General features: G+C 36.2%; 1 protein-coding gene across 1 annotated transcript in view; it reads left to right on the top strand.

Moving 5' to 3' along the window:
• The window catches only part of LOC131611457 (uncharacterized), a 74,692-nt gene that overhangs the window by 867 nt on the left and 47,819 nt on the right, over window positions 1-26,006 (top strand). The window contains exon 4 of the mRNA XM_058883478.1: window positions 16,626-16,632. Within this exon, the coding sequence (XP_058739461.1) occupies window positions 16,626-16,632 (7 nt within the window). The remainder of the gene's footprint in view (window positions 1-16,625; window positions 16,633-26,006) is intronic.

Below are 26,006 nucleotides of genomic sequence, written 5' to 3'. Positions count from 1 at the left end.
CCCTTCTCTTTCATCGTTCTCTTTTGTGCTACCAGATCTGCAGATTCGGAGAAGAAAATGGGCCTTGAAAAATGAAGATTCATACAAGTTTAGTTTTGTTTTTGCAAATCTAAAGTTGAATAATAGTTTGTTGATTAAGTATTTTGTGTTTTTATTTTCAGACAGGTTTTGTTCTGGTTATGGAGGATATTGTTCATCTTCTTCATCCAACTCTAAAATATATGTTTATCTTCTTGGTAAAAAGCACATCTTTTTGTTATATATTTGTCAAATCTTGTCTTTAAAAGTTGTTCAATGTACACTGCAAATGGCCTTTTCTAATTTAGTAAAAAAAATGTAATCTTTTTGTTTCAGATCGATAGATAGATTAAGGATGAGGTTGAAGGCATGGAGCCATAGAGTGAGACCTGTGTGGACCTCTGTGTAAATGATTCAGGTTTAAATATGTGTTTTCTATCATGTTTAAATATAATTTTATTCTATAATGTTTGCAAGTATATTATAATATTCAATATTTTTTTCAGGATGTAGCTATCATGCTTTTTTTCAAAGCAATGGTGTATAGATGAAGTAATATTGTTCTTCCAACATAAGGTATCATATTGTTCTTCCAAGTGATTCTTAATATATTTTTATACTATAGATACCAATACAACTATAATGATTCAATAATATAATAGAAAATTTTATAGAATAATATTAACCTTCCATTAATTCTGTTAAAATTAATTTTAATAAAAAATTTATTTAAAATCAATTTTGTCTCAATAATGATGAAATATATTATCTTTATTGACTATTAATTATTGGATTCATTTGAAAAATAATTTAATTGAATTTAATATGATGATACTTATCTTTTCGAAAATTAATAGACTTGATATGATGTATCTCTATCATAAAAAATAAAAAAAAGTAGTATGAAGTAATTTTTTTTCTATCAATTTTCGAACCTAGAAATAAAAGTTAGAAGCTCAATTTTTAGATTAAAAATAAATAAATGATTTATTTATTAAAGATTTTAAATCTAAAAATTTAGCATAAAAAGACAAAGGATTTACTAATGTCTATTTTTTCAACTAATTTTTAATTCTAATAATATGAAAATAAATTATTTATATTTTCTGAAAATACACATTAATACTCAATTTGGTAATTATAATAATCTATCTAAAAGTACTAACTTCAAATTTTTAAAAAAATTCATGTGCAATTTTGTTTCTATTTTTAAGATTGATTGTTATTTGTTCTTGATATTTTATTTATGCTTTATTTAGGCTGAATAATAATTACTTCTTTTGTATTTACATAATCGATGTATCAATTTGAAAAGGGGTTGAAATATGTGTACAAGTTCAAATTCAAGTAAAAAAAGGCCACATCAACATGACAATGATATGATGTTTATGTAGTGATAAGAAATATCAGCATCAATGGTAATATCAAAGGAAATCTCTTATCTATTTCTTCCATAAAGTATAGATCTTCTTTTTTCTATTTTTAATATTCATGCCACTTTTTTTTTAAAATCTTTTTAAAATCTTTTTCATTTGTTTTGTTTTTTCAGGTTACTGATAAGAAAACGAAAAAGGTTAAATAAGATGGACATTTTCTTAGCATTATTTTCACTTCTTTTTATTTTTATTAGTTGTTCTCTCTTCTTTTTTGAAATTTGATATATATATTTTAAATTTTATAAGGGTTAATAGGCATTTACACCCCTGTAATGTTAGCGAATTTTGCTTTTCCCCCTTCCGTTGCCAAAGGCAGGTTTTGGCAACGATTTTTTTGAAAAAACCGTTGCCAAAACCTGTCTTTGGCAACGGAGGGGGGAAAAACAAAATTCGCTAATATTACAGGGGTGTAAATGCCTATTAACCCATTTTATAATTATGAAGTAATGTGACTATTTTTGTAATTTTTTAAAATATTGAGATTGAAAAAAATTCTATTATTTATTTTAATTTAATGTCTTTTATCATTATTATTATAATTATTATTAATATTATTGTCATCATCATTATAATAAAACAAGTCTAAATTGGTAACGATTAAAATATGTTTCAATAAGAAAATATAAATTTTACTGGATTTATCATATCATGTTAAAATATTATACATAAGATTTTATTATTGCATTGTATCCTCTTAACTTAAAATCGTAACTTAAGCATTAGTCTTGATAAAGACCGGACAAATTATTAGGTGTATTCAATCTAAACAATGTCTCTGCTAGGGTTTGTGAAAACTCCGGTGGAGGTGTGTCATACCCCAATTTTTGACCCATACATTTCGTTCTATTAGATCATTTGCATATCATTCATCTATTCATTCACCAAAGCAAGATTTCAAAGGAACGACATTTGTTCAATTTAGGGTTTCACGGTGGTTTAGAGACTTTTTTTCACCAAATAGGACAAAATCATCTGGCTCTTCTCTCGAGAAGTGGTCCACGTGAATTATGGGTACTAGAGATTTCTTCGTCATCAAGCTACAAGGTTATTCTCCTCTTTTCAGCATCAGGGTGCCAGATTTTTGAATTAGAGTGTTTAAGGTTACACCTAGACAACTGAGGATCGTCGAATAGAGACTTTCATTTTGTGATGATACTTATCAATTGGTTGAAATCTGTTCTGAAATTTCATGGAATTAAAGTCGTTTCTTTATCGTTGAACATCCAAAGTCAGAAGATTAAGGTTCATTGATTATGAATTGCACAAGAAAGATATGGTTATGATTTCATTGACAAGGGCTTGTTGCCTATTTCACTTATTTGTTTGCAAGTCATTCTGGATTTAAATTGAAGATTTAAAGAATGCGATTCAAATTAAAATAAGAAGATTCATTTACATGAATGTCTTGGAATACAAGTTACTTAGAGTTCATAACCTTCATCGAGATATCAAAATGAAGTTCTAAGTTTCAAATTCAAATTCATTATTTTAAGATTCAAAAGTCAAATTCCACACAAGGTTACATTTCATTCAATTTCCAATAGCTTTACATCTTACAAGAAAAAGAGAGATCACATTTTTAATTCCATTTTGAACATTTCAAGAACAATTGGTATTCAAATGCAATTACTCACAAAAAGGTAGAATCTTCATTCAAAATTCCATAAAAAAAATTACATGAGATTACAAGACTTTTGATGAAGTATTTAATCATTTGAAATGGTTGCAAATATTTACACAAGTTGTTACATAACATGAAAATCAGTCCCTATACTCAAATCCTAAGGGTCCTAAACTATTGTTGCTAAGCCCATTGTTGTTGTTGTTGATGCATTGCCCAATGCTGTGTGCACCAAAACCAGCCAAAAGGCCTGCTGCCCGCTGTGTGCACCAAGTCAAGTACTTGAAAATAGCCAAAACAGAAACCTGCTACAGAAAGAGTAGGAAACAGATACCACATTAGAGAAAGCTTGCAACACAAAAGACAGAGTTTGCATCAAATTGAGGAGGAAAAAGAAAGCAGTAGAAAAACAGAAAAAAGCATCCCTCAGAATGGCCAAAGAAGTAAGTTTATTCAAATTCGTTTCCCTCTAATCTCACCACCAGAGGGCTATAAATGGGGAAAAACCCTAAAGAAAGAGGGATTCGGCAGCCCCCATCTTCACTTCAACAAAAACCTAACCTACCACAAAAAGCTCAGAGACACACAAAGAAATACTCAGAGTTTCACATTGAACTCTGAGATATTTGAGCTAAACCTCTCCCTGCATACAAGTTCAAACACTTGGTCCTAGTTCAGACTCAACAAGAAGGCTTTTGACAGAAAGATCCAAAGAAAGCTACTCCTATTCAAAGGCTGAAGGTACCTTTCCAAATCTTTTGTATAAACTCTGAAATTTTGAGAATGTTTTGTATCTGAGTGATCCACTATACTATGCGTTTCTGTGTGTATTTTGATTCCATTTGATGCCATGTTTGAATTTAACCAACTCACTCACCAATGAAAGGCCCAAATGGAGAGGTCTTTTCGGCTGAACCCCATGGTGCTGAGGTGACTCTGTTACTGAAGTGATTTGTGCTACTGGTATAGAATGTCTTGGTGTATGTTATGTTTTCTCTGCATAAATAACGGACGGTTAAACCACTTAATAAAAAGGTCTCAAATTTAAACTGGTAACATGTTTAAGAGCAAATTGATCCTAGCAGAACTGATGACTTAATAGAAGAAGATAATAAGAAGAAACAGAGTGTTGTTATTACCTTTGAAATCATAAGCGAGAACCGATGAATGTTTTCAGTTGAGAACCGAGATAGGTCGTTCATGTTCATGGAGAGAAAAATCTGAATTTTTGCCAATTTCCTTGTTCTGTCTTCGAGGTAAACGATAATAGTATTCGTTTGAGGTCGTTTTTTGGGTCGATTTGGGGATAAGAGATTCTTTGTTGGATTATCTTGCTTGCTGATTGTTTGAACCTGTTGAGAGCTTCGAAGCTCCTTCAATGGCGGTACCAATCGGGTTAAGGGGACGATCGAGAGAGAGGAGAGATGTTGTTTTGTCGTTGTGGCTTGTTTGATCAGTAACAGATGCGAAACCAGAGTGAGGGCATCACGATTGCGAGAGAGATCAAACGAGAGAGAGAAAAAGCAGAGATGAGAGTGTGAAAACAATTGAGAAAGATAGAGGCACCGATGGCTTCTTTTCTTTGTCTTTTTTTGTCTGTTAGGATCTAGGGTTTTCTAACCCAAGTGTGTGTTAAGAGAGAGGCGGATCCGGGTCATCCCTTGCCCGACCCGGTCCGATCCAAACACAAAAACCTTTTTTTGTCCAAGTTATAACTGTTTGGGCCATGTCGCATGGGCCAGCACTTCTTTACACCCCCATTTTATTTCTAACACTAGAGTTTTATTTCATTTTTGTTGTTTCTATGTTTTTTTTAATACTAGCTTTTATCTTCTAATATATATTTAAACTTCAAGAAAAAATGTGTTATATATTAAAAATTCCAAAAAATATTAGATTCATTTCAATCAAAAAAAAAACTTTGGTCCAATGCCAAATCGTTTCAAATAATTTTTCAATCCAACATCGAGTTTCCTTCTCTTCAAAAACCTTTTTCTTAAATCAAAAGATTGAGTGACAAGAAGTGTACACCTCTTGAATACCTTGATTCTTTTGGATTTAAAATTTTAAATAAAAATTCTTTCTTAATTAAATCAAAGTGATCGAGTGACAAGAAGTGCACACCTCTTGAATACCTTTGATCCTTTGAATCAAACTTTTAAATATTTTCTTAATTAAATCAAAGTGATCGAGTGACAAGAAGTGCACACCTCTTGAATACCTTTGATCCTTTGAATCAAACTTTAAAATATTTTCTTAATTAAATCGAAGTGATCAAGTGACAAGAAGTGCACACCTCTTGAATACCTTTGATCCTTTGAATCAAACTTTTAAATATTTTCTTAATTAAATCAAAGTGATCGAGTGACAAGAAGTGCACACCTCTTGAATACCTTTGATCCTTTTAATCAAACTTTAAAATATTTTCTTAATTAAATCAAAGTGATCGAGTGACAAGAAGTGCACACCTCTTGAATACCTTTGATCCTTTGATTCAAATTTTAAAATATTTTCTTAATTAAATCAAAGTGATCGAGTGACAAGAAGTGCACACCTCTTGAATACCTTTGATCCTTTGAATCAAATTTTAAAATATTTTCTTAATTAAATCAAAGTGATCGAGTGACAAGAAGTGCACACCTCTTGAATACCTTTGATCCTTTGAATCAAACTTTAAAAATTCCTTCTTAATCAAATCGAAGTGATCGAGTGACAAGAAGTGCACACCTCTTGAATACCTTTGATCCTTTGAACCAAACACTAAATATCCTTCATAAAATTAGCCAACAAACTCGTAGTTTTTTTTACCGAACTACGATCGCTCTGACTTTCCCATTGCACGAGGGAATACGTAGGCACAAGACACAAACGTCTTGGCGAGCATAATAATGAAAAATAAAAACCCCTTTTCTTTTATCGATTAATAAATTAAAGAACGCAAACATCACGCAAACACTCATTCATAAAACTAACTAAATGGGTCCCATCGAGTACGATGGAGGTGAGGGGTGCTAATACCTTCCCCTTACTTAACCGACTCCCGAACCCTAATTTGGTTGCGATGACCATCTTATCCATTTGTTTTTATTCATGGGTTTTATTCGATATTTTCCCTTTCCTTTTTGGAACAAATAAAGATCGGTGGCGACTCTGTTCTTTTTCGAGTGTGTAGACACCTCGGGTAATTTTTAGCGCTACAGAAGTGGCGACTCTGCTGGGGACTATCCTAAGAGAGTCAACCCTAGTTTAGTTTATTTTATGTTTTAAGTGTTTGCTTTTGTTTGTTTATACTTGTGTTTTTATGCTTATGTTCTTTATATTTATTCTCGTATTATTTATGTTTCTTTACTCCTGTTTTACCGCTTTTATTTATTTCTGTATATACTCATTTGTGGATATGGGAATGATACCTGAGTGAAGCTCTCTACCCGGGCTTTTGAAAAACAAGAGAAAAACATAAGTTAGGAGGTGATTGTGTAGTGCTAGTCCCCAAGGTGAACACCTTGAATGGCTAATACGAAAACCCCACTTGGAGGAGACTTAGTCATGATATTTGTCATAAGATGGTTCGCCCATCGCATGGCCGAAATCTGATTTTGTCGCTAACTCCAAGGACCTTTTAGAACCCGTTCCATCTAAAGAAGTTATGTATCGATCCCCAAGGTGCACTCCTTGTCTGATTGATACAATAACCTCGCCTAGAGGTTGCATATTCATGAAGTTCGTTATAAGACGGTTCACCTGTCGCATGATGAAATTCTGATCATGCTTGGGTGCCTCTAGGAACCGTTATATCCAAAAACTTTAGAGCTAACCTTGTGAGGGGATTTTTTGGGTAAAGAACTTAGAACTATCCTAACTCAAGGAGCCTTCCTATAGGTTGTTTTGTTATCACGCTTTACATCCAATATTGCATGCCATTGCATATCATTTGCATCATGCATACATCCATGTTGTCCTTATACCTCATTCCAACTGTCTCTTTCATTCAGTCACCCTCAATCGTCAAGTTGATTCCTCGAAACATTGACTAGAAGCTGATTCCTCAAGACTATGGAAGAACTTCAACAAGACCAAAAGTTGTTGAGAGCGGAAGTTGGCCAGTTGAGGGAGCAGATGAATCATATCATGGGAATTCTGGAAGTCTTACTGAAAGGTGGAAAAATCTCTCCACCGATCATTGCATCAGAAGTGCAAGCTCCTATAGCCCAAAGGCAGTATTATCCAGTGGTTGCTCAAGTGGAAACCCATGGCCTGTCTCCTATGGATCCTTCTCAACCCTCCTTCTCGAAAATTCCTGATCAACGATCTTTGTCTATCCCTCGACAAAGCCAAGGATATCAGTGGCAAGGCGAGAAGCTGAATAAGACATCGAGGAAACAACAAAAGATGCCTCGTCGCTTTGATACCATTCCTATGTCTTATACCGAGTTGTATCTTGTGTTGATTCAGAACTCATTGGTAGCTCCCAGACCAACCCAGCCTGCAAAGTTTCCATTTCCCAAGGAATACGATCCAAATGTCAAGTGTGATTTTCATAGTGGGATATCAGGTCACTCCATTGAAGATTGCAATGTCCTGAAGGAAATAGTTCAAGATCTGGTTGACAACAAGATACTCTCTTTCAAGGATATTGGTCCTATGCCATAATCAGTGCTGAGACACCAATAACATCCCTAAAGCCAGTGGATCAAAACAGATCATTGAGCCATTTTTTATCATTTGCATTTGAGTTTTTTCTCTTGTTAAGTGTTTATTTGCTTATAAAAATGTTGTTAAACTTAATGGTAATATTAATGAAATGAATGCAAGTTTTGAATTAATCTATTCGTTTCACTCTATATTTTTTCTTTCTTCTTTACAAAAAAAAAAAAAAACAACAAAAAATGTTTTTGTTTCTCCCATTTCCTTTTTTTATCGTATTTTTGTTAAGGCAAGTATTGGAGGGAGAATGATGAAAAACGAATACCCAATTTGCATCAGTGTGCTTTCAAATAAAACTTTGTTGATGATGTACAGGCATTCTTTCAAATCCTCAAACACTGGAGATATAAGGATGATAATCCCTCATTAACCCCTTTGAGCCTTAGAAGTAGGTGTTTTCTTTTCGCACGAAATTGAAACCCTTAATCAAAACCTGGGGCAGGGTAGTTGTTCAGTTGAAGCGATTAATTCATAAGATTTCCAAGAAAATCATTTTGTGGGAACCATTCTCGACTCGAGATTCAACTGTATCCTCTCTTTGCACACAATGTCGAAGAGGTAATGAATATTCAAAACTCATGGTTGTCTTTCTTGAACCATCACTGGGGCAGTCATACTCCTCTCTAATCATTAAACAATTGTCACACAAGTTGTTTAAAAAAAAAGAAAATCCCGCTAGTCAAAACCTAAAAAGGAGACTTAGGCAAAAATTAGGGATACAAAAATTAAGAAAGAGATCAAAAGATCATTGTCAAAAGAAAAGCAAGAACAAACTTGTGTGACTTCCAAAGAAGAATAGGTGACTGCCACCTTAGAATCCATTGGTTCTCGAGCACCATTTGTAATCCTTATTGGAAATTGAATACTAAAAAAGTCAACTGAACTTAGGACTGAAGAACATTATGAAGAATGGGTGGGTTAAAATCAAAATTTGAGCCTATATTCTTTGTTTCATAAACCGTGAACCAGACCACATTACAACCCCGAAAAGACCTAATTGAAGCAAAGTTTGTTTTGAAAGCATACTACTGCATGGTTGTGTTAACTTGACTCCTAATTTATTTGCTAATCATTTGTGTTGACATCATGCTGTCACGTTATCTTTCACAAATTGAATTTCAAAATAAAAATTTCCTCATAAGGACTCACCTTTTGTTATACCTTTTACCATTCCAATAAATGATTTGTTTTCAAAATTTTGCATATGTGTTCCATTAAAATTACCATTTTGAATTAACTGTTTTATTTGCAAGTCAGCACTTAGCATTAAAGGAATTGCACTTGTGTGAAATTAGTTATTGGCAAGTGATTCAATCAGCGACATATTCTTCCTAAGCATAGTCAGCTTGGGGCAAGTTATTTCAAGATCCTGTTGATCTGGGGCAGTTACCTCGAGACAAAGTCTCTCAAAGGCTCATACTGGGGCATGTTAAATTACTGAAATAGTAAAGTCAGTCACTTAAAGGGCTCATCATTCAGGGGCAATTTCCTTCCAAGTGCCAAGCATAGGGGCATAAGATCTCAGATCCTTATTTACAACAGTGCATAAGATTCTTCAGTGATTTGTGAATCATGATTTGTTTGGTTGATGGTGGTTCTTCTCTGGCCGGTTTATTTGCTGCAGTATTGAGAGTGTTTGAAACCATAAGAATTTTGGGGATCTTCCAGTTGATCTTTAATTTCCCCAATAGAGTAAGCTGATTATGTTTTTTTTCCTAAGTGGTGGTCCTGATTCCCCAATAAGTTATGAAGCTTCTCCAATAATTGATGTTCGCAGTTTCGCTTTGGGTTACCCTAGTAGGCGTGGTTCCGTTGCTAGTAAGTTTCTCCGACAAGTGTGGTTTTCCTCTAGGGTTTATTTCCCCAATGGACATTATTCCTATCGAATTTTTCTCATCTCCTGCACAAATTTATTTCTTCTGAAAGATGTTACAAAAGACATGCTCTAAGTAGAAGTCTCCATCCAGTCAAGATTAGTCGAGTATCCCGTTGTACTATGATGTTTTGAAGATCTCCAGTTTATCTGTTTTGTTCGTTTTGTCAGCATATACATGACATTCATACATTCATACATTCATACTTACACCATTCATGCACATTTTCATTTCCTAATTATCCTAAATCCATTTTGGTTGTGTTTATCACCAAGTAATTTATTCCCTCTCTCCAATAGAATGTCATCCCTAAGCAGAAAAGTGTGTATCCTTTCTAAATTCCCCACTGAGTTTATCCCTCGTGGGAGTGTTTGCTTTAGCTTTCCTTTCCATTTTGGATAGGATAAATCCTTACATGAGCTTATTCCTTGTGAGGAAGAGTCCTTGTCGACCGTTTCTCTCTAACTCATTCTTGGATTGATTTTTGTCTCTAATCATTTAGACCTCTCATATCAATGAATTTTGGATCAAGAGTGTATTTATTTTACACCTTTGATGAAGACATTCCTGCATCTTCAAGTAAAAATTCGATGTCCAGATGAAGATTCTTGTACCTTCAGTAAACGTCGGTGATTCTTTTGTTTCTCTACCTTCAGTAAAAGTCGGTAGTTCACCTTCAGTAAACGTCGGTGATTCCTTTGTTTCTCTACCTTCAGTAAAAGTTGGTAGTTCACCTTCAGTAAACGTCGGTGATTCTATTGTTTCTCTACCTTTAGTAAAAGTTGGTAGTCCACCTTCAGTAAAAGTCGGTGCATCCTTTGTTTCTCTACCAGTAGGGTATTTTCCCTTGCAGATTTGTAATCTCTTCTCCAGTAGAGTTAGATTCCATTTCCAATTGGACTTGGATATCCCTTTTTTGGTAATCCCTTCCCTAGTTGGGTCGCTTTGTCGATATTCCCTTGTGGAATTCATTTGTCTTTTACTTTGTTTCTTTAGTGGTAGTTTGTCTCTTGTGACACCTTGTACCATTAATTTTCCTCATATGCATTCATACATATCATATCATATGCATATATGCAGTTCTTAGGGCCAAAAAATGTGTATTTTTGTATTTAAGTCCCTTCAATCACATCGAGACGAAGATTTTAATCTTCATGCCTCTAGATTGAAGACACTTAAATAGGGGCATCTGTCATACCCCAATTTTTGACCCATACATTTCGTTCCATTAGATCATTTGCATATCATTCATCTATTCATTCACCAAAGCAAGATTTCAAAGGAACGACATTTGTTCAATTTAGGGTTTCACGGTGGTTTAGAGACTTTTTTCACCAAATAGGACAAAATCATCTGGCTCTTCTCTCGAGAAGTGGTCCACGTGAATTATGGGTACTAGAGATTTCTTCGTCATCAAGCTACAAGGTTATTCTCCTCTTTTCAGCATCAGGGTGCAAGATTTTTGAATTAGAGTGTTTAAGGTTACACCTAGACAACTGAGGATCGTCGAATAGAGACTTTCATTTTGTGATGATACTTATCAATTGGTTGAAATCTGTTCTGAAATTTCATGGAATTAAGGTCGTTTCTTTATCGTTGAACATCCAAAGTCAGAAGATTAAGGTTCATTGATTATGAATTGCACAAGAAAGATATGGTTATGATTTCATTGACAAGGGCTTGTTGCCTATTTCACTTATTTGTTTGCAAGTCATTCTGGATTTAAATTGAAGATTTAAAGAATGCGATTCAAATTAAAATAAGAAGATTCATTTACATGAATGTCTTGGAATACAAGTTACTTAGAGTTCATAACCTTCATCGAGATATCAAAATGAAGTTCTAAGTTTCAAATTCAAATTCATTATTTTAAGATTCAAAAGTCAAATTCCACACAAGGTTACATTTCATTCAATTTCCAATAGCTTTACATCTTACAAGAAAAAGAGAGATCACATTTTTAATTCCATTTTGAACATTTCAAGAACAATTGGTATTCAAATGCAATTACTCACAAAAAGGTAGAATCTTCATTCAAAATTCCATAAAAAAAATTACATGAGATTACAAGACTTTTGATGAAGTATTTAATCATTTGAAATGGTTGCAAATATTTACACAAGTTGTTACATAACATGAAAATCAGTCCCTATACTCAAATCCTAAGGGTCCTAAACTATTGTTGCTAAGCCCATTGTTGTTGTTGTTGATGCATTGCCCAATGCTGTGTGCACCAAAACCAGCCAAAAGGCCTGCTGCCCGCTGTGTGCACCAAGTCAAGTACTTGAAAATAGCCAAAACAGAAACCTGCTACAGAAAGAGTAGGAAACAGATACCACATTAGAGAAAGCTTGCAACACAAAAGACAGAGTTTGCATCAAATTGAGGAGGAAAAAGAAAGCAGTAGAAAAACAGAAAAAAGCATCCCTCAGAATGGCCAAAGAAGTAAGTTTATTCAAATTCGTTTCCCTCTAATCTCACCACCAGAGGGCTATAAATGGGGAAAAACCCTAAAGAAAGAGGGATTCGGCAGCCCCCATCTTCACTTCAACAAAAACCTAACCTACCACAAAAAGCTCAGAGACACACAAAGAAATACTCAGAGTTTCACATTGAACTCTGAGATATTTGAGCTAAACCTCTCCCTGCATACAAGTTCAAACACTTGGTCCTAGTTCAGACTCAACAAGAAGGCTTTTGACAGAAAGATCCAAAGAAAGCTACTCCTATTCAAAGGCTGAAGGTACCTTTCCAAATCTTTTGTATAAACTCTGAAATTTTGAGAATGTTTTGTATCTGAGTGATCCACTATACTATGCGTTTCTGTGTGTATTTTGATTCCATTTGATGCCATGTTTGAATTTAACCAACTCACTCACCAATGAAAGGCCCAAATGGAGAGGTCTTTTCGGCTGAACCCCATGGTGCTGAGGTGACTCTGTTACTGAAGTGATTTGTGCTACTGGTATAGAATGTCTTGGTGTATGTTATGTTTTCTCTGCATAAATAACGGACGGTTAAACCACTTAATAAAAAGGTCTCAAATTTAAACTGGTAACATGTTTAAGAGCAAATTGATCCTAGCAGAACTGATGACTTAATAGAAGAAGATAATAAGAAGAAACAGAGTGTTGTTATTACCTTTGAAATCATAAGCGAGAACCGATGAATGTTTTCAGTTGAGAACCGAGATAGGTCGTTCACGTTCATGGAGAGAAAAATCTGAATTTTTGCCAATTTCCTTGTTCTGTCTTCGAGGTAAACGATAATAGTATTCGTTTGAGGTCGTTTTTTGGGTCGATTTGGGGATAAGAGATTCTTTGTTGGATTATCTTGCTTGCTGATTGTTTGAACCTGTTGAGAGCTTCGAAGCTCCTTCAATGGCGGTACCAATCGGGTTAAGGGGACGATCGAGAGAGAGGAGAGATGTTGTTTTGTCGTTGTGGCTTGTTTGATCAGTAACAGATGCGAAACCAGAGTGAGGGCATCACGATTGCGAGAGAGATCAAACGAGAGAGAGAAAAAGCAGAGATGAGAGTGTGAAAACAATTGAGAAAGATAGAGGCACCGATGGCTTCTTTTCTTTGTCTTTTTTTGTCTGTTAGGATCTAGGGTTTTCTAACCCAAGTGTGTGTTAAGAGAGAGGCGGATCCGGGTCATCCCTTGCCCGACCCGGTCCGATCCAAACACAAAAACCTTTTTTTGTCCAAGTTATAACTGTTTGGGCCATGTCGCATGGGCCAGCACTTCTTTACACCCCCATTTTATTTCTAACACTAGAGTTTTATTTCATTTTTGTTGTTTCTATGTTTTTTTTAATACTAGCTTTTATCTTCTAATATATATTTAAACTTCAAGAAAAAATGTGTTATATATTAAAAATTCCAAAAAATATTAGATTCATTTCAATCAAAAAAAAAACTTTGGTCCAATGCCAAATCGTTTCAAATAATTTTTCGATCCAACATCGAGTTTCCTTCTCTTCAAAAACCTTTTTCTTAAATCAAAAGATTGAGTGACAAGAAGTGTACACCTCTTGAATACCTTGATTCTTTTGGATTTAAAATTTTAAATAAAAATTCTTTCTTAATTAAATCAAAGTGATCGAGTGACAAGAAGTGCACACCTCTTGAATACCTTTGATCCTTTGAATCAAACTTTTAAATATTTTCTTAATTAAATCAAAGTGATCGAGTGACAAGAAGTGCACACCTCTTGAATACCTTTGATCCTTTGAATCAAACTTTAAAATATTTTCTTAATTAAATCGAAGTGATCAAGTGACAAGAAGTGCACACCTCTTGAATACCTTTGATCCTTTGAATCAAACTTTTAAATATTTTCTTAATTAAATCAAAATGATCGAGTGACAAGAAGTACACACCTCTTGAATACCTTTGATCCTTTTAATCAAACTTTAAAATATTTTCTTAATTAAATCAAAGTGATCGAGTGACAAGAAGTGCACACCTCTTGAATACCTTTGATCCTTTGAATCAAATTTTAAAATATTTTCTTAATTAAATCAAAGTGATCGAGTGACAAGAAGTGCACACCTCTTGAATACCTTTGATCCTTTGAATCAAATTTTAAAATATTTTCTTAATTAAATCAAAGTGATCGAGTGACAAGAAGTGCACACCTCTTGAATACCTTTGATCCTTTGAATCAAACTTTAAAAATTCCTTCTTAATCAAATCAAAGTGATCGAGTGACAAGAAGTGCACACCTCTTGAATACCTTTGATCCTTTGAACCAAACACTAAATATCCTTCATAAAATTAGCCAACAAACTCGTAGTTTTTTTACCGAACTACGATCGCTCTGACTTTCCCATTGCACGAGGGAATACGTAGGCACAAGACACAAACGTCTTGGCGAGCATAATAATGAAAAATAAAAACCCCTTTTCTTTTATCGATTAATAAATTAAAGAACGCAAACATCACGCAAACACTCATTCATAAAACTAACTAAATGGGTCCCATCGAGTACGATGGAGGTGAGGGGTGCTAATACCTTCCCCTTACTTAACCGACTCCCGAACCCTAATTTGGTTGCGATGACCATCTTATCCATTTGTTTTTATTCATGGGTTTTATTCGATATTTTCCCTTTCCTTTTTGGAACAAATAAAGATCGGTGGCGACTCTGTTCTTTTTCGAGTGTGTAGACACCTCGGGTAATTTTTAGCGCTACAAGGTGGGGAAAAGTCTTGCGGAGATTGATCTGCAAGAGAGAAGTACCAAGAAAGTCAAAGAGCACAATAACAAAGGTGGTGGTGGTGGTGAAGGTGTCAGTAATGGCGTGGGTGTGTCGTTTCGCGATATCATCATTGGGCAAGGCATGATGGATGATGCGGATGAAGCTGGGAGCGAAGCAAGAGATGACGACATTTTGGAGGATATTCATGGTGATATAACAATAGAAGAAGTGATTGGAGGCTATGAGTGCCCTAAATTCATTTTCTCTGCTGAGGAGGAAGAGAGGATGCAACGACCATGGAGGAGGGGTGTGATTGTGAAACTTTTAGGGAGGAGAATCGGGTATAAGGCGTTGGAAAACAGACTCAACCAGATGTGGGTGCGGAAAGGTGTGATAAGCATTATTGATTTAAGTAATGATTATTATCTTGTTGCTTTTTCTCATGAAGATGACAAAAAGTCAGCCATGGCTAATGGACCTTGGTTCATATACGACCATTACCTGACTGTGAAGGATTGGAAACCTAACTTCCAACCTGAATGTGAGACGATAGATGAGGTGGCAGTTTGGGTGCGCATTGCTGGATTACCGATTGAATACTATAGTCCAAAAGCTTTAATAAGGTTTGGGAATCGTATTGGTCGAACGATCAAAATTGATAAAACAACTACCAAGCAGGAACGAGGGAAGTATGCTAGGATCTGTGTTGCTGTTAATCTGTCTAAATCATTGCTGGGAATGTTTCAAATTGATGGCAGAAATTACAAGATAGAGTATGAAGGCCTTCATCTTCTTTGTTTGGGATGTGGGCGTTATGGTCATTATAAGGAAGGTTGTCCTTTGAAGATAACAGTGCAAGAAAATGATGCGGACAGAATGTTGATCAATGGTAGAAAGGACAGGGGTCAAGTAACAGAAGGAAACGTTATGCTTGGAGAATCTCTTGAAGCCAATGGCCCTTGGAAGGTGGTACAAAAGCAGCGTAGAGGAAAGAAGGCGGCGGAGGGGAGGAAGAATAGTACGCCGGCGAAAGTTTATGGTAAGAGCGTGATTGGTGGATCGAGATTTTCTACTTTAGGAAATTTGGATCATGAAATTACTAGTATTAATGATGGAGCGGATTGTGTGGCGAATAATGATAGGGTGGAAATGGAAGATTCTGTAATTGATGTAATTAATGGTGACCAGGAGAGAGAAAAAGATTTAAATGTGAAGGATAGCATAGATGGCGAACAGGAGAGAGAAATCATGGGGAACAATATTAATGAGCAAGGCATTAATGGAGAGGAGACTAGGGCGTGGCTGGAATTGATTGGGGAGCAAAATAAAGTGGTGGGACAGGAAAAAGCAACGCCTACTGTTGGAAGTGGGGGCAGAAGACAACCTCAGGAAAATCAAATAAGGAAGGCCAATAAGTTACATACACGTGGTGGAATAAAAAATAAAGAAAAGGTTGGTGGGATCAGCACATCAGGTGTTGAAGGATTATTGGGTAAACTTAACATGGGTGATTATTTCCAAACTATATCACATGACACTTTTAATATTATTGCTAAAGATGTTGGAGAAAGAGGTTATAAAAGCAAGAATGTTATGAATGGTGGTCGGGGCCCATTGAGTAACAGCCATGCAATTGACATAGTAGAATTCGATGTTCCTCCTGATTTAGAAACAAATAATGTCGCAGGAATTAACGTTAAATTTGGAGATATAGGACACATTCGGGAACCAGTGGAGGAGGATAATGTGGTCAGTTGCGGACATGAGATGGTTAGTGATGAAGAAGAGGAGATTGTGTGTGAAACAATGTGATTGGGATTGGTTCTTTCTTAATCTTGTGTTTAATGATGATCACAAATAATAAGATTTTGTTGTGGAATTGTAGAGGTGCTGTGAGTAAAGCGTTTTATCGTTACAACAATATTTATGTTAGTAAATATAAACCAGCCATTTTTATTATTGTTGAAACCAGATGTGATCCAGCCTTGCTCAGTAAATCTTTTCAAAAACTTGGTTATGATAAGATTGAGAGTAGTGCAAATAGTGGCTTTGCAGGAGGAATTGTCATGGGATGGAAGTCAAATGAGATTGATGTGCATGTATATAGGAAGGAGGATCAATTTATTCACATGAATATCAAAGGCGATAATGGGTTGGCGTGGAATTTCACAGCAGTCTATGCTAGACCGAATGATATTAGCAAGAAATCTCTTTGGGATGCTTTGAAGGATTTATCTGGGCAGAATAGTAATCCGTGGCTGCTAGCGGGAGATTTTAATGACATTGTGTATGCTAGCGACAAGAGAGGGGGGTAGATGCAGGAAGTTTTGAGATAGAATGGAAGGGTGTAACATTAGTGATGTCGAAGCTCGAGGTCCTCTGTTTACTTGGAGAGGTCCCATCTTTCGTGGTGGCCAGCGTATCTATGAGAAGCTTGATCGGGCTCTTAGTAATGATTCTTGGAAGTTGATGTTTCCTGAGGCTTTTGTTAAAGTTTTGATGAGGGTGGAGTTTTCTGATCATCATCCTATCCTTATAAGTCTTAGAGAGGATCATAGCACTTTGTTTGAGAAGCCTTTTAGATTTGAGAATGCATGGATGCTTAATGAGACTTATAGTAATATGCTGAAGGAATCTTGGAAAAGTGATACTACTGTGGTTACGAATTTGCAGAATGTGGTTAAAGGCATAAGCACTTGGAAGTTTAATTCTTTTGACAAAATTAAGAGGTGCAAGATATCCATTATGAGGAGATTGGAAGGTATTCAAAAGCGGCTTCAGATGCGTGATAATATTGGTGGAATGAGGAAGCTAGAGCACAATCTTCAGAAGGAGCTTAGTAATATTTTAAACCAGGAGGAGCTTATGTGGCATCAACGTTCTAGGGCTAGGTGGCTTGTTGATGGAGATCACAATACTAAATTCTATCATTTGCATACTATCTCAAGGAGAAAGAGAAATAAAATTATCATGTTGAAGGACACTAATGGGGAGTGGATTACTGAAACTGAAGAGTTGAGAAGGCATGTGAATGAATTTTACCAAAAGTTATTTCAAAGCTCTAATAAATGGTGTTCTTGGGAGCAGACTATGGTGAGCTTTCCTGAGTTAAGTGGAGAAGATGTTGTTCAGCTTAGTAAAGATGTTGAAAAGGATGAAGTGCATGGTGCCTTGTTCTCTATGAAGCCTTGGAAGGCCCCTGGTCCAGACGGGTTTCCGGCAGGTTTCTATCAAAAGGACTGGGACATAGTAGGAGGAGAAGTGAGTAATTTTGTGATCAATACTTGGCATAATCCTAGCAATATTATTGATATCAACAAGACAAATATTTACCTTATACCAAAGGTGGAGCAGCCTCAAACTGTTGCACAATTTCGGCCCATCTCTTTGTGTAATACTCTTTATAAGATTATTACTAAAGTTACTGTTAATAGACTGAAGCCTATTCTGCCTAAGCTGGTTTCGCCTTGTCAAACTGGTTTCGTCCCGGGTAGAGCAATTCATGAAAATATTATAGTTGCCAAGGAAGTCATTCATAGCATGGGTCAAAAGAAGGGTAAAAAAGGGTTACTTTGCAGTCAAGATTGATTTATCTAAAGCCTATGATAAGCTCAGTTGGGAGTTTATCTGGAGAACTTTGGAGGAGATTAAGCTTCCTAAGAATATGATTCATATTATTATGCATGGTGTGACTAGTCTTGAAACCAATGTTAATTGGAATGGAAACAGAAATGACTTCTTTCGTCCTCATCGTGGTATTCGTCAAGGAGATCCTATGTCTCCTTACTTATTTGTTTTATGCATGGACAAATTATCCCACTTGATTGAGTAGGAAGTGATGCATAAGAAGTGGAAGCCTTTTCGCATTGGTGCTCATGGTATAAACATCACTCATCTTATGTTTGCGGATGATCTTCTTATTTTTGGAGAAGCTAGAGAGGAGCAGATGGAGTGTGTTATAAGGAGATCCTATGTCTCCTTACTTATTTGTTTTATGCATGGACAAATTATCCCACTTGATTGAGCAGGAAGTGATGCATAAGAAGTGGAAGCCTTTTCGCATTGGTGCTCATGGTATAAACATCACTCATCTTATGTTTGCGGATGATCTTCTTATTTTTGGAGAAGCTATAGAGGAGCAGATGGAGTGTGTTATAAGGGTGCTGGATAATTTTTGCAATATGTCAGGACAGGAGATTAGCTATGAGAAGTCCAGCATTTTGTTCTCCAACAATGCGGCTAGAAGTGTCCGGTTGAATCTGTGTGCTAGGTCTGGATTCAAAGAAACATCTTGCCTTGGTAAATACTTAGGAGTTCCTCTTAAAGGGAAGGCTCTAAGGAGGGGAGACTTTGGATATGTAATAGATCAAATAGCAAAGAGACTCACTAGTTGGAAGGCTAGGCATTTGTCTTTTGCTGGAAGGATAACTCTTTCTAAAACTGTGATGGAGGCTATCCCTATCTACCCTATGATGACCAATATTTTGCCAAAAGGTTGCATTAAAGAAATCCAGAAAATGCAACGTGATTTTATATGGGGAGATACTGAGAATAGTAGGAAACACCACGCGGTGAGTTGGAGGCAGGTCACTACTAGCAAGGATCATGGAGGACTAGGGCTGAGGAATTTAGAGTTGATGAACCAAGCATGTATTATGAAGCTGGGTGGGAAGCTTTTGAATGGTGATGATGACTTGTGGTGTAGAGTTTTGAAAGGAAAATATAACGTGTGTAATGTTATGACAGACATGCAAGCTAAAAGCTCTGATTTTGCATTGTGGAAATCTATCACAAAAGCAACTGACATGCTGTCGGGCTTTGGGTGATGGAATCTTGGGAATGGCAAAAGTACGCATGCTTGGAAGGATAGCTGGGTGAGTCGAGGAGTCTCCATTGGTGACAAAATTGACAATATCCCAACTGACCTTGTTGACAGCGTTGTGAGTGATTTAATTGATGAGAGTGGTGGCTGGAACTGGACTCTTTTGGATTGGCTGCCTATTGATGTTAGAATGGCAATTAGAGCTATTCATCCATCGGCCTTAGATGATTCTGAGGATGTTTATGATGTGGCTACTATGGAAGAGGAGAGCCTTTCTGTGAAGCATTTGTATCAGCTTTTGGAAGAGGAATGGGTGGTAGATGGGAGTGGTGTTTGGAGAGATATTTGGAGAATGAAAATTCCGGAGAGGGTTAAGTGCTTCTTGTGGCTGGTAATGCATGACAGAATTCTTACTAGGGAGAAGACTCAGGTGTTTGGTTATGGGAACGCCAGTTGCTGCTTATGCGGGCACTACAGAGAAGACACTTTGCATGCGCTAAGGGACTGTAAATTGGTGAGGGAGGTTTGGAATTTTCTAGTGCCTAGCAATATGCATGGGGAGTTCTTCAATGCGGATATGCCTCAATGGATTGAGTTTAACAGTAACAAAAGCAGTGTTAGTATTTTACAAGTTGAGGATAGTTGGTGTCATGTTTGGGCTACTTCTTGTCATGCCATATGGGAATGGAGGAACCGGCAGATGCATGATGATAGTTTTGTGCGTCCCCTTTACATGCATGAGATTATTGTTAATAGGATTCGTGACTATAAAGTTGCCTTGTGCAATTCTAAGGTTGTGAGCCTTCATAAGGTGGAGAAGAGGATTAAGTGGGAGAGGCCGCGAGAAGATTTTGTCAAAGTTAATGTTGATGGAGCTTATACACCAAACGGTGGTGCAGGTTGTGGTGGATTAATTAGAGATGCTTCGGGAAAGTGGCGCGGCGGTTTTGCTAAAGGTGTGGGTAGTTGCTTTCCGTTGAATGCGGAGCTCTGGGGTATTTTGGAAGGGATTTTGCTGGCTCGAGAGCTTGGCTACAAGAAGGTGGTGGTTGATACCGATTCAAAGAAAGCTGCAGATTTGTGTAACATTATTGATAAGCGGACTCGTTGTAGCCTAGTGCGTCGTATTCATTTGGAGATGGAGAAGTTGGAGAAGGTGGAGATCTCTCATGTCTTTCGGGAAGTGAATGGTTGTGCGCATCAATTGGCTGCTCATGGTAAAGTGTTGGGGTGTGATTATAAAGTCTTTATTGAGGCTCCTTCTTGGCTGGAGGAATGCTTGAATAGAGATCAAAGGGGTAACTGGTTCTCTAGATATGTGTTGGTGTAGTTTTTCTCTTTCTTGGGCTTAGGCCCTCCTTTATACCAAAAAAAAATCGTAACTTAAAATATTATATCAGATTACAATATTATATATAATAGTTTATCATATCATACTATAAAAACCATTTAATATAATATATAATAAATTATAGAATAGGTCATAGTATATTGTGATGTATCGTGCAAGTCAAATCTACATTGTCTCTTGCAAGTCAAATCTACACTGGTCTCTTGCCTATGCATTTTTTTCTTTCATTTTCATTATAGAATAGGTGCATTTTTTTTTGAAATATGGATATTTCCAATTAAAAAATTTGCTACTATAAACATTTTATAAATTATTTGTTAAGATTTTTATCAATATTAATATTTTTAATGATGTTGATTAACAATAATAAAACACATAAATAATAATAATAATAATAATAATAATAAATAATAATAATAATATTAATAATATAATTTTTTTAGAGATTTTATTTGCCCACCTCCCAACCTTCTAGGTCACCTCTGGTGAAAAACCACATATACCCCTGACTTCGGAAATGCATTTCCGAAATGCAAGAAAAAGGTGTTTTCGGAGATGCATCTCCGAAAGCGTCTTTGTTTTTTTCAAATTTTGTCTTATTTCGGAAATGCATTTCCGAAAACAGCATTTCGGAAGTTCATTTCCGAAATACTGCGCGTTTTGCAGATTAAGCAAAACATCCCCCCTCCCCCATTCATTTTACCCTAAATCTACTTCAAACTTCCTCTCTTCAAAAATTTCTGCAAAAGCAAGTGTGTAGTCCATAGTTAGACATTCCAAAAGCTTCCCAAACTCAACCTAAATCATTCTAATCTCTTCAATTGGTAAGTTTTTCAATTTTTTTCAATTTTTAGATCTATTATTAAAATCTCTATTAGGGTGTTTAGAAATTGCAAAAATCACATTGGGGTAGGTTGGTACTGCTATTTAGTTTGTCTAGAATGAATAAAAGTAGTTTTGAAGTAGGATTTTGGGGTCTGCCATGGAAGTTGCAGAAAACTTCTTCGCAGGGGTGTTTCGGAAGTTCATTTCCGAAATCACCTCCATTCCCAGTTTCGGAAATGAACTTCCGAAGTGTATCAGAAATGCAATTTTTTTTAGTTTTTTTTGTTCTCTCGCATATTTATTGATTTCAATTGTTTTCAGGAACATGTCAGGCAACCAATCACGCATCAGACAGGGTAGAGAGACCCAGACTGTAACACCCCATATTTTCTAATTTTAATTTAATTGGAAATTAAATTATTAATTAGAATTATTTTGGTATTTGGTTGAATTATTGTAGAACTATGGATTAAGGGCCATTGGGCCGGATGGTGAGGTTACTAGTATGGGGGTGCGAAGTGAGTAAGCCCATTACTAACTATTTTATGTTTTCATAAAATAAGGGAAAATAAGGAATTGGGAGAAAGGAAGAACACGTGAAAAAGCAAGAGCAGAAGAAGAGAAGAGGAGCAAGGAGGAGGGAAACCCCAAAAGCTCAAAGAGAATCAAGAACCTAATTCCAGGTAAGGGGTGATTACTCTAATTATGTAGTATTATGATTTTGATGATGATAGGATTGAATTAAGGGATTAGAATCACTATTTGGGATGTTAGGTTTTGTGAAATACCAACACTGACATGTATGATTTGATGAATTGACTGCAATTGATGATGTAGTAATGTTACATGGTGTTGTGGTATGTTGTTTGTGCATTAGAATCATGTATTTGGAGTATTTTGATGTTATCGATGATCAATTTCGTAATGGTATGAGTTGGTATGTGTTTGGGATGCATAAAAGTCTTAAAAATCACTTTTTTCAGCTACTGGGTTCGTGGGAACCGGTTCCCATGTGGGAGGAGCCGGGTTCCACTGTGTTAGAACGTTAAAAATGACATTTTTGGGTCCAGGAACCGGTTCTCATGTGGGACGAACCGGGTTCCAGTACAAATTCCAGCAGCACGTTTTGAAAACTATTCTAACTTTAAAAGCTTCTAATTTTCAAACCGTAAGTCCGTTTTATATGCCGTTTTGGACGTTGTTTCTTAAATTGAATGCTTTACCATATGAAATAAAGAAAACAATAATAACTTGATTTCATTTTGAAAAGTATCGTTTTCTTCAAATGTGGTTTATTCTTGTTTTGCACAGTTGATGAGGTGCAATGAATTGCTGTTTGCATAATTGAATAGGTGTGATGATGTGTGTTGTTATGATGTGATTGCTTTTTCTTGTTATGCAAATGGATGTTGTTCGTGGTAAATATGGTTATCATGTGTTTTGATGAATGATGATGCAGATGGATGTTATTCATGGTAAATGTTGTTATCATGTGTTGTGATGAATGATGATGATTGATTTGTTTTGAATGATGCATGATACATGTGCATACTTGTTGTGACGTTATTGGTAATATGTGATAAAGCGATGTTAAGCATCGGATTAATGATGATATAAGTATGTGACATGTGTGCATTCATTCATAAATCATTTGCATTGACGGCTAATTCCCATTGTGCGGAGATTAGCAGGTAGTCATCGTGTGCCCATGTGGGGTGTGAGCGATGAGGCAGTAGTCGTGTGCCCATGTGGGGTGTGAGCGACTAGAGGGCAGTATCAAAGAGGGAAGTCCTGTGAATGTGATTCACGAATTTTGGTACCACATGCATAAGAGTCTGCATGGTCTTTGTATAAATTGTGACATGTCAGGATGAAATCCGGTGTTATGATTGTGTGGTGTTATTGGTGCATACTTTTGACTTGTGATTTGTGATTGGTATGAATTGAAAAATATGAATATGCTAAGTAGGGTGGATAATTGCTTATGAAATTCTATATCTGATGATTTATAATGCTACTTAATTATGATGTAGTCTCACCCTTACTTTGATGATTTCAGATTGAAGTAGCGGTTTAAGCGATCGGTGAGGATGACTCGTAGAGTTTATCCGGTTATGTGGAGTCGTGTCGGTCATGCTCTGATCTTGTAACACTAGGGGTCGATAGTCTTAGAGTTACTTGATATACATCGTTGTCATTATTGGTTATGGATTATGTATTGTTGATTCGTTTAGATATGTTTCTTAACATTGTTAAAATGAGTTTCCGCTGTGCTAAACACATGTTTTGATATTTAGTTTAATTCTAATAAAGCATGACAGACGACTTGGTATTTTATTTATTTTATTAATTGTAGCATCCTTGTTGTAAATTTACTCTGATTTTATTATATTTCCGCGGGGGTTTAGAAGGGTGTTACAATAGTGGTATCAGAGCAGGTCGGTCCGTCCGGCCAATTGTTGAGTCAGTTGAGTTGCACGACAGTTGAATACTGTCGGCATATTATCCCTTGGTATGCGACATGTGAGTGGATCACTATCGGTACTTGGTTTTGTTGTGGAAGTTGGTTTGAAACAAGTGGGGGAGAAGCTTCGCTCCTCGGTTATGTCTCAGTTGTAAGACGATTGATTCAGTAGGATGTTGTTGGCAACAGTGCAAGCATTGTTGGAGTTGTTGTTTTCCGAATCGAAGGTGGCTTGAAATTAGGACTTGAATGGTAATTAAGTTGGAACATATTGAAGGAAGATGATTAGAGGTAATTGATGATTATTTGTAGGAGAGGGAAATTAAGAAGTTGTAATGTATCAGCTCTTCTGATGGGCTGCGAAGTTGTCAGTTGAGTAGCCGTGCTTCTTGGAAGAGGTTCAGTTGCAAGTTTGCAAAGAGGATTGTTGTCGTAATGTTTCAGAAATTGCATTTCGGCAATGGGATGTGTTGCTCAAGTTATAAGAATGTTTGGAAGTGAAGAGATATGATAAGGGGCTGTTTGGAATGTGATCGAGTTGAAGAGAATGAGTTTTGGAGTGAGATTTTTGTAAGTAAAACGCAGGAAAATTGCTGAATAGCTGCAGAACTTTGAAAAATCATAACTGGAGTTCTGGACATCCGATTTAAGTTCCGTTTGAAGCGTCAGAAAGCTAAAGAGATGAACTTTGTCATAAAATTGGTTGCAGCAGCTGTAACATATTTAAATGTGACAGGATGATGTTGGAAAGAAGTGAAGTTGCGGTTACGCGTGCTCTTAGAACTAAACTTGTTTGTTGGTACGGCACGGGATGTCAGTGTCAGAGTTGATCGGATTGAAGGAATAATTAAAAGCTTTATTGAGAAGCAATTTTAGGAATTAAATGTACCAATTGAGGAGTTTTGGATATATCGTATATAGTGTCGCTGCATGATGTCGGTGTTGCATTTCCGGACAACGATTGGAAAATTTATATCTTGAGATCCGAGTGTCTGATTGAAGTGTCGTTTGGGGAATTACGGAGCTGATTTAATAACCATGATATATGTTTTTATTTTATGTTTAAAACTTGTTTGAAATGCGCTACAATGCATAATTTGGTGATGTTTATGTGTAATATTCGTTTGGGGATGAATTAGGGGATGGAGAAAAGTGCTTTTGCTGTCAAAACTATGAATTTTGCTGTGCAGGTGCGTAGGAACCGGTTCCTTTGTGGGAGGAACCGAGTTCTCATTATAAAAAAAGAGGCATGGGAATTCTGGGTTGCTGGGAACCGGTTCCCAGATAGAGACAACCCGGTTCTGCATAGTAAAAATCAGAGACGAGTTATGGGAAGCAGCCAGGAACCGGTTCCTGTGTGGGAGGAACCGGGTTCTACTGTGTGTTTTTGGAAAATTGTTTTACTTTAAAAACCCATAACTTTTGATCCTATGAGGAGATATTCTGAAGTCGGTTAAGGAAGCGCAAAACTTGTTGAATAGGAACACCTACTACCGTGATTGTTTGAAACAAAATTGAGTAGAATATGTTGTTGAGGAATAAGTTGATGAGATGTTCGGTAATAAGGACGATTTGAGTACCGATGGATTTTAGTGAGGAGTGAATTAGTAGAAAAGGGTGAAATAAGTTTTAGTACGGTTGAGGTCGTATTTATGATGCCAAGGCAACGACATGTATAGAAGAAGA

Source organism: Vicia villosa, linkage group LG6 (assembly GCF_029867415.1).
Source record: "Vicia villosa cultivar HV-30 ecotype Madison, WI linkage group LG6, Vvil1.0, whole genome shotgun sequence".
Lineage (NCBI taxonomy): Eukaryota > Viridiplantae > Streptophyta > Magnoliopsida > Fabales > Fabaceae > Vicia > Vicia villosa.
The sequence above is the reverse complement of the archived record's forward strand: the minus strand, read 5'-3'. Positions and strand labels throughout refer to the sequence as shown.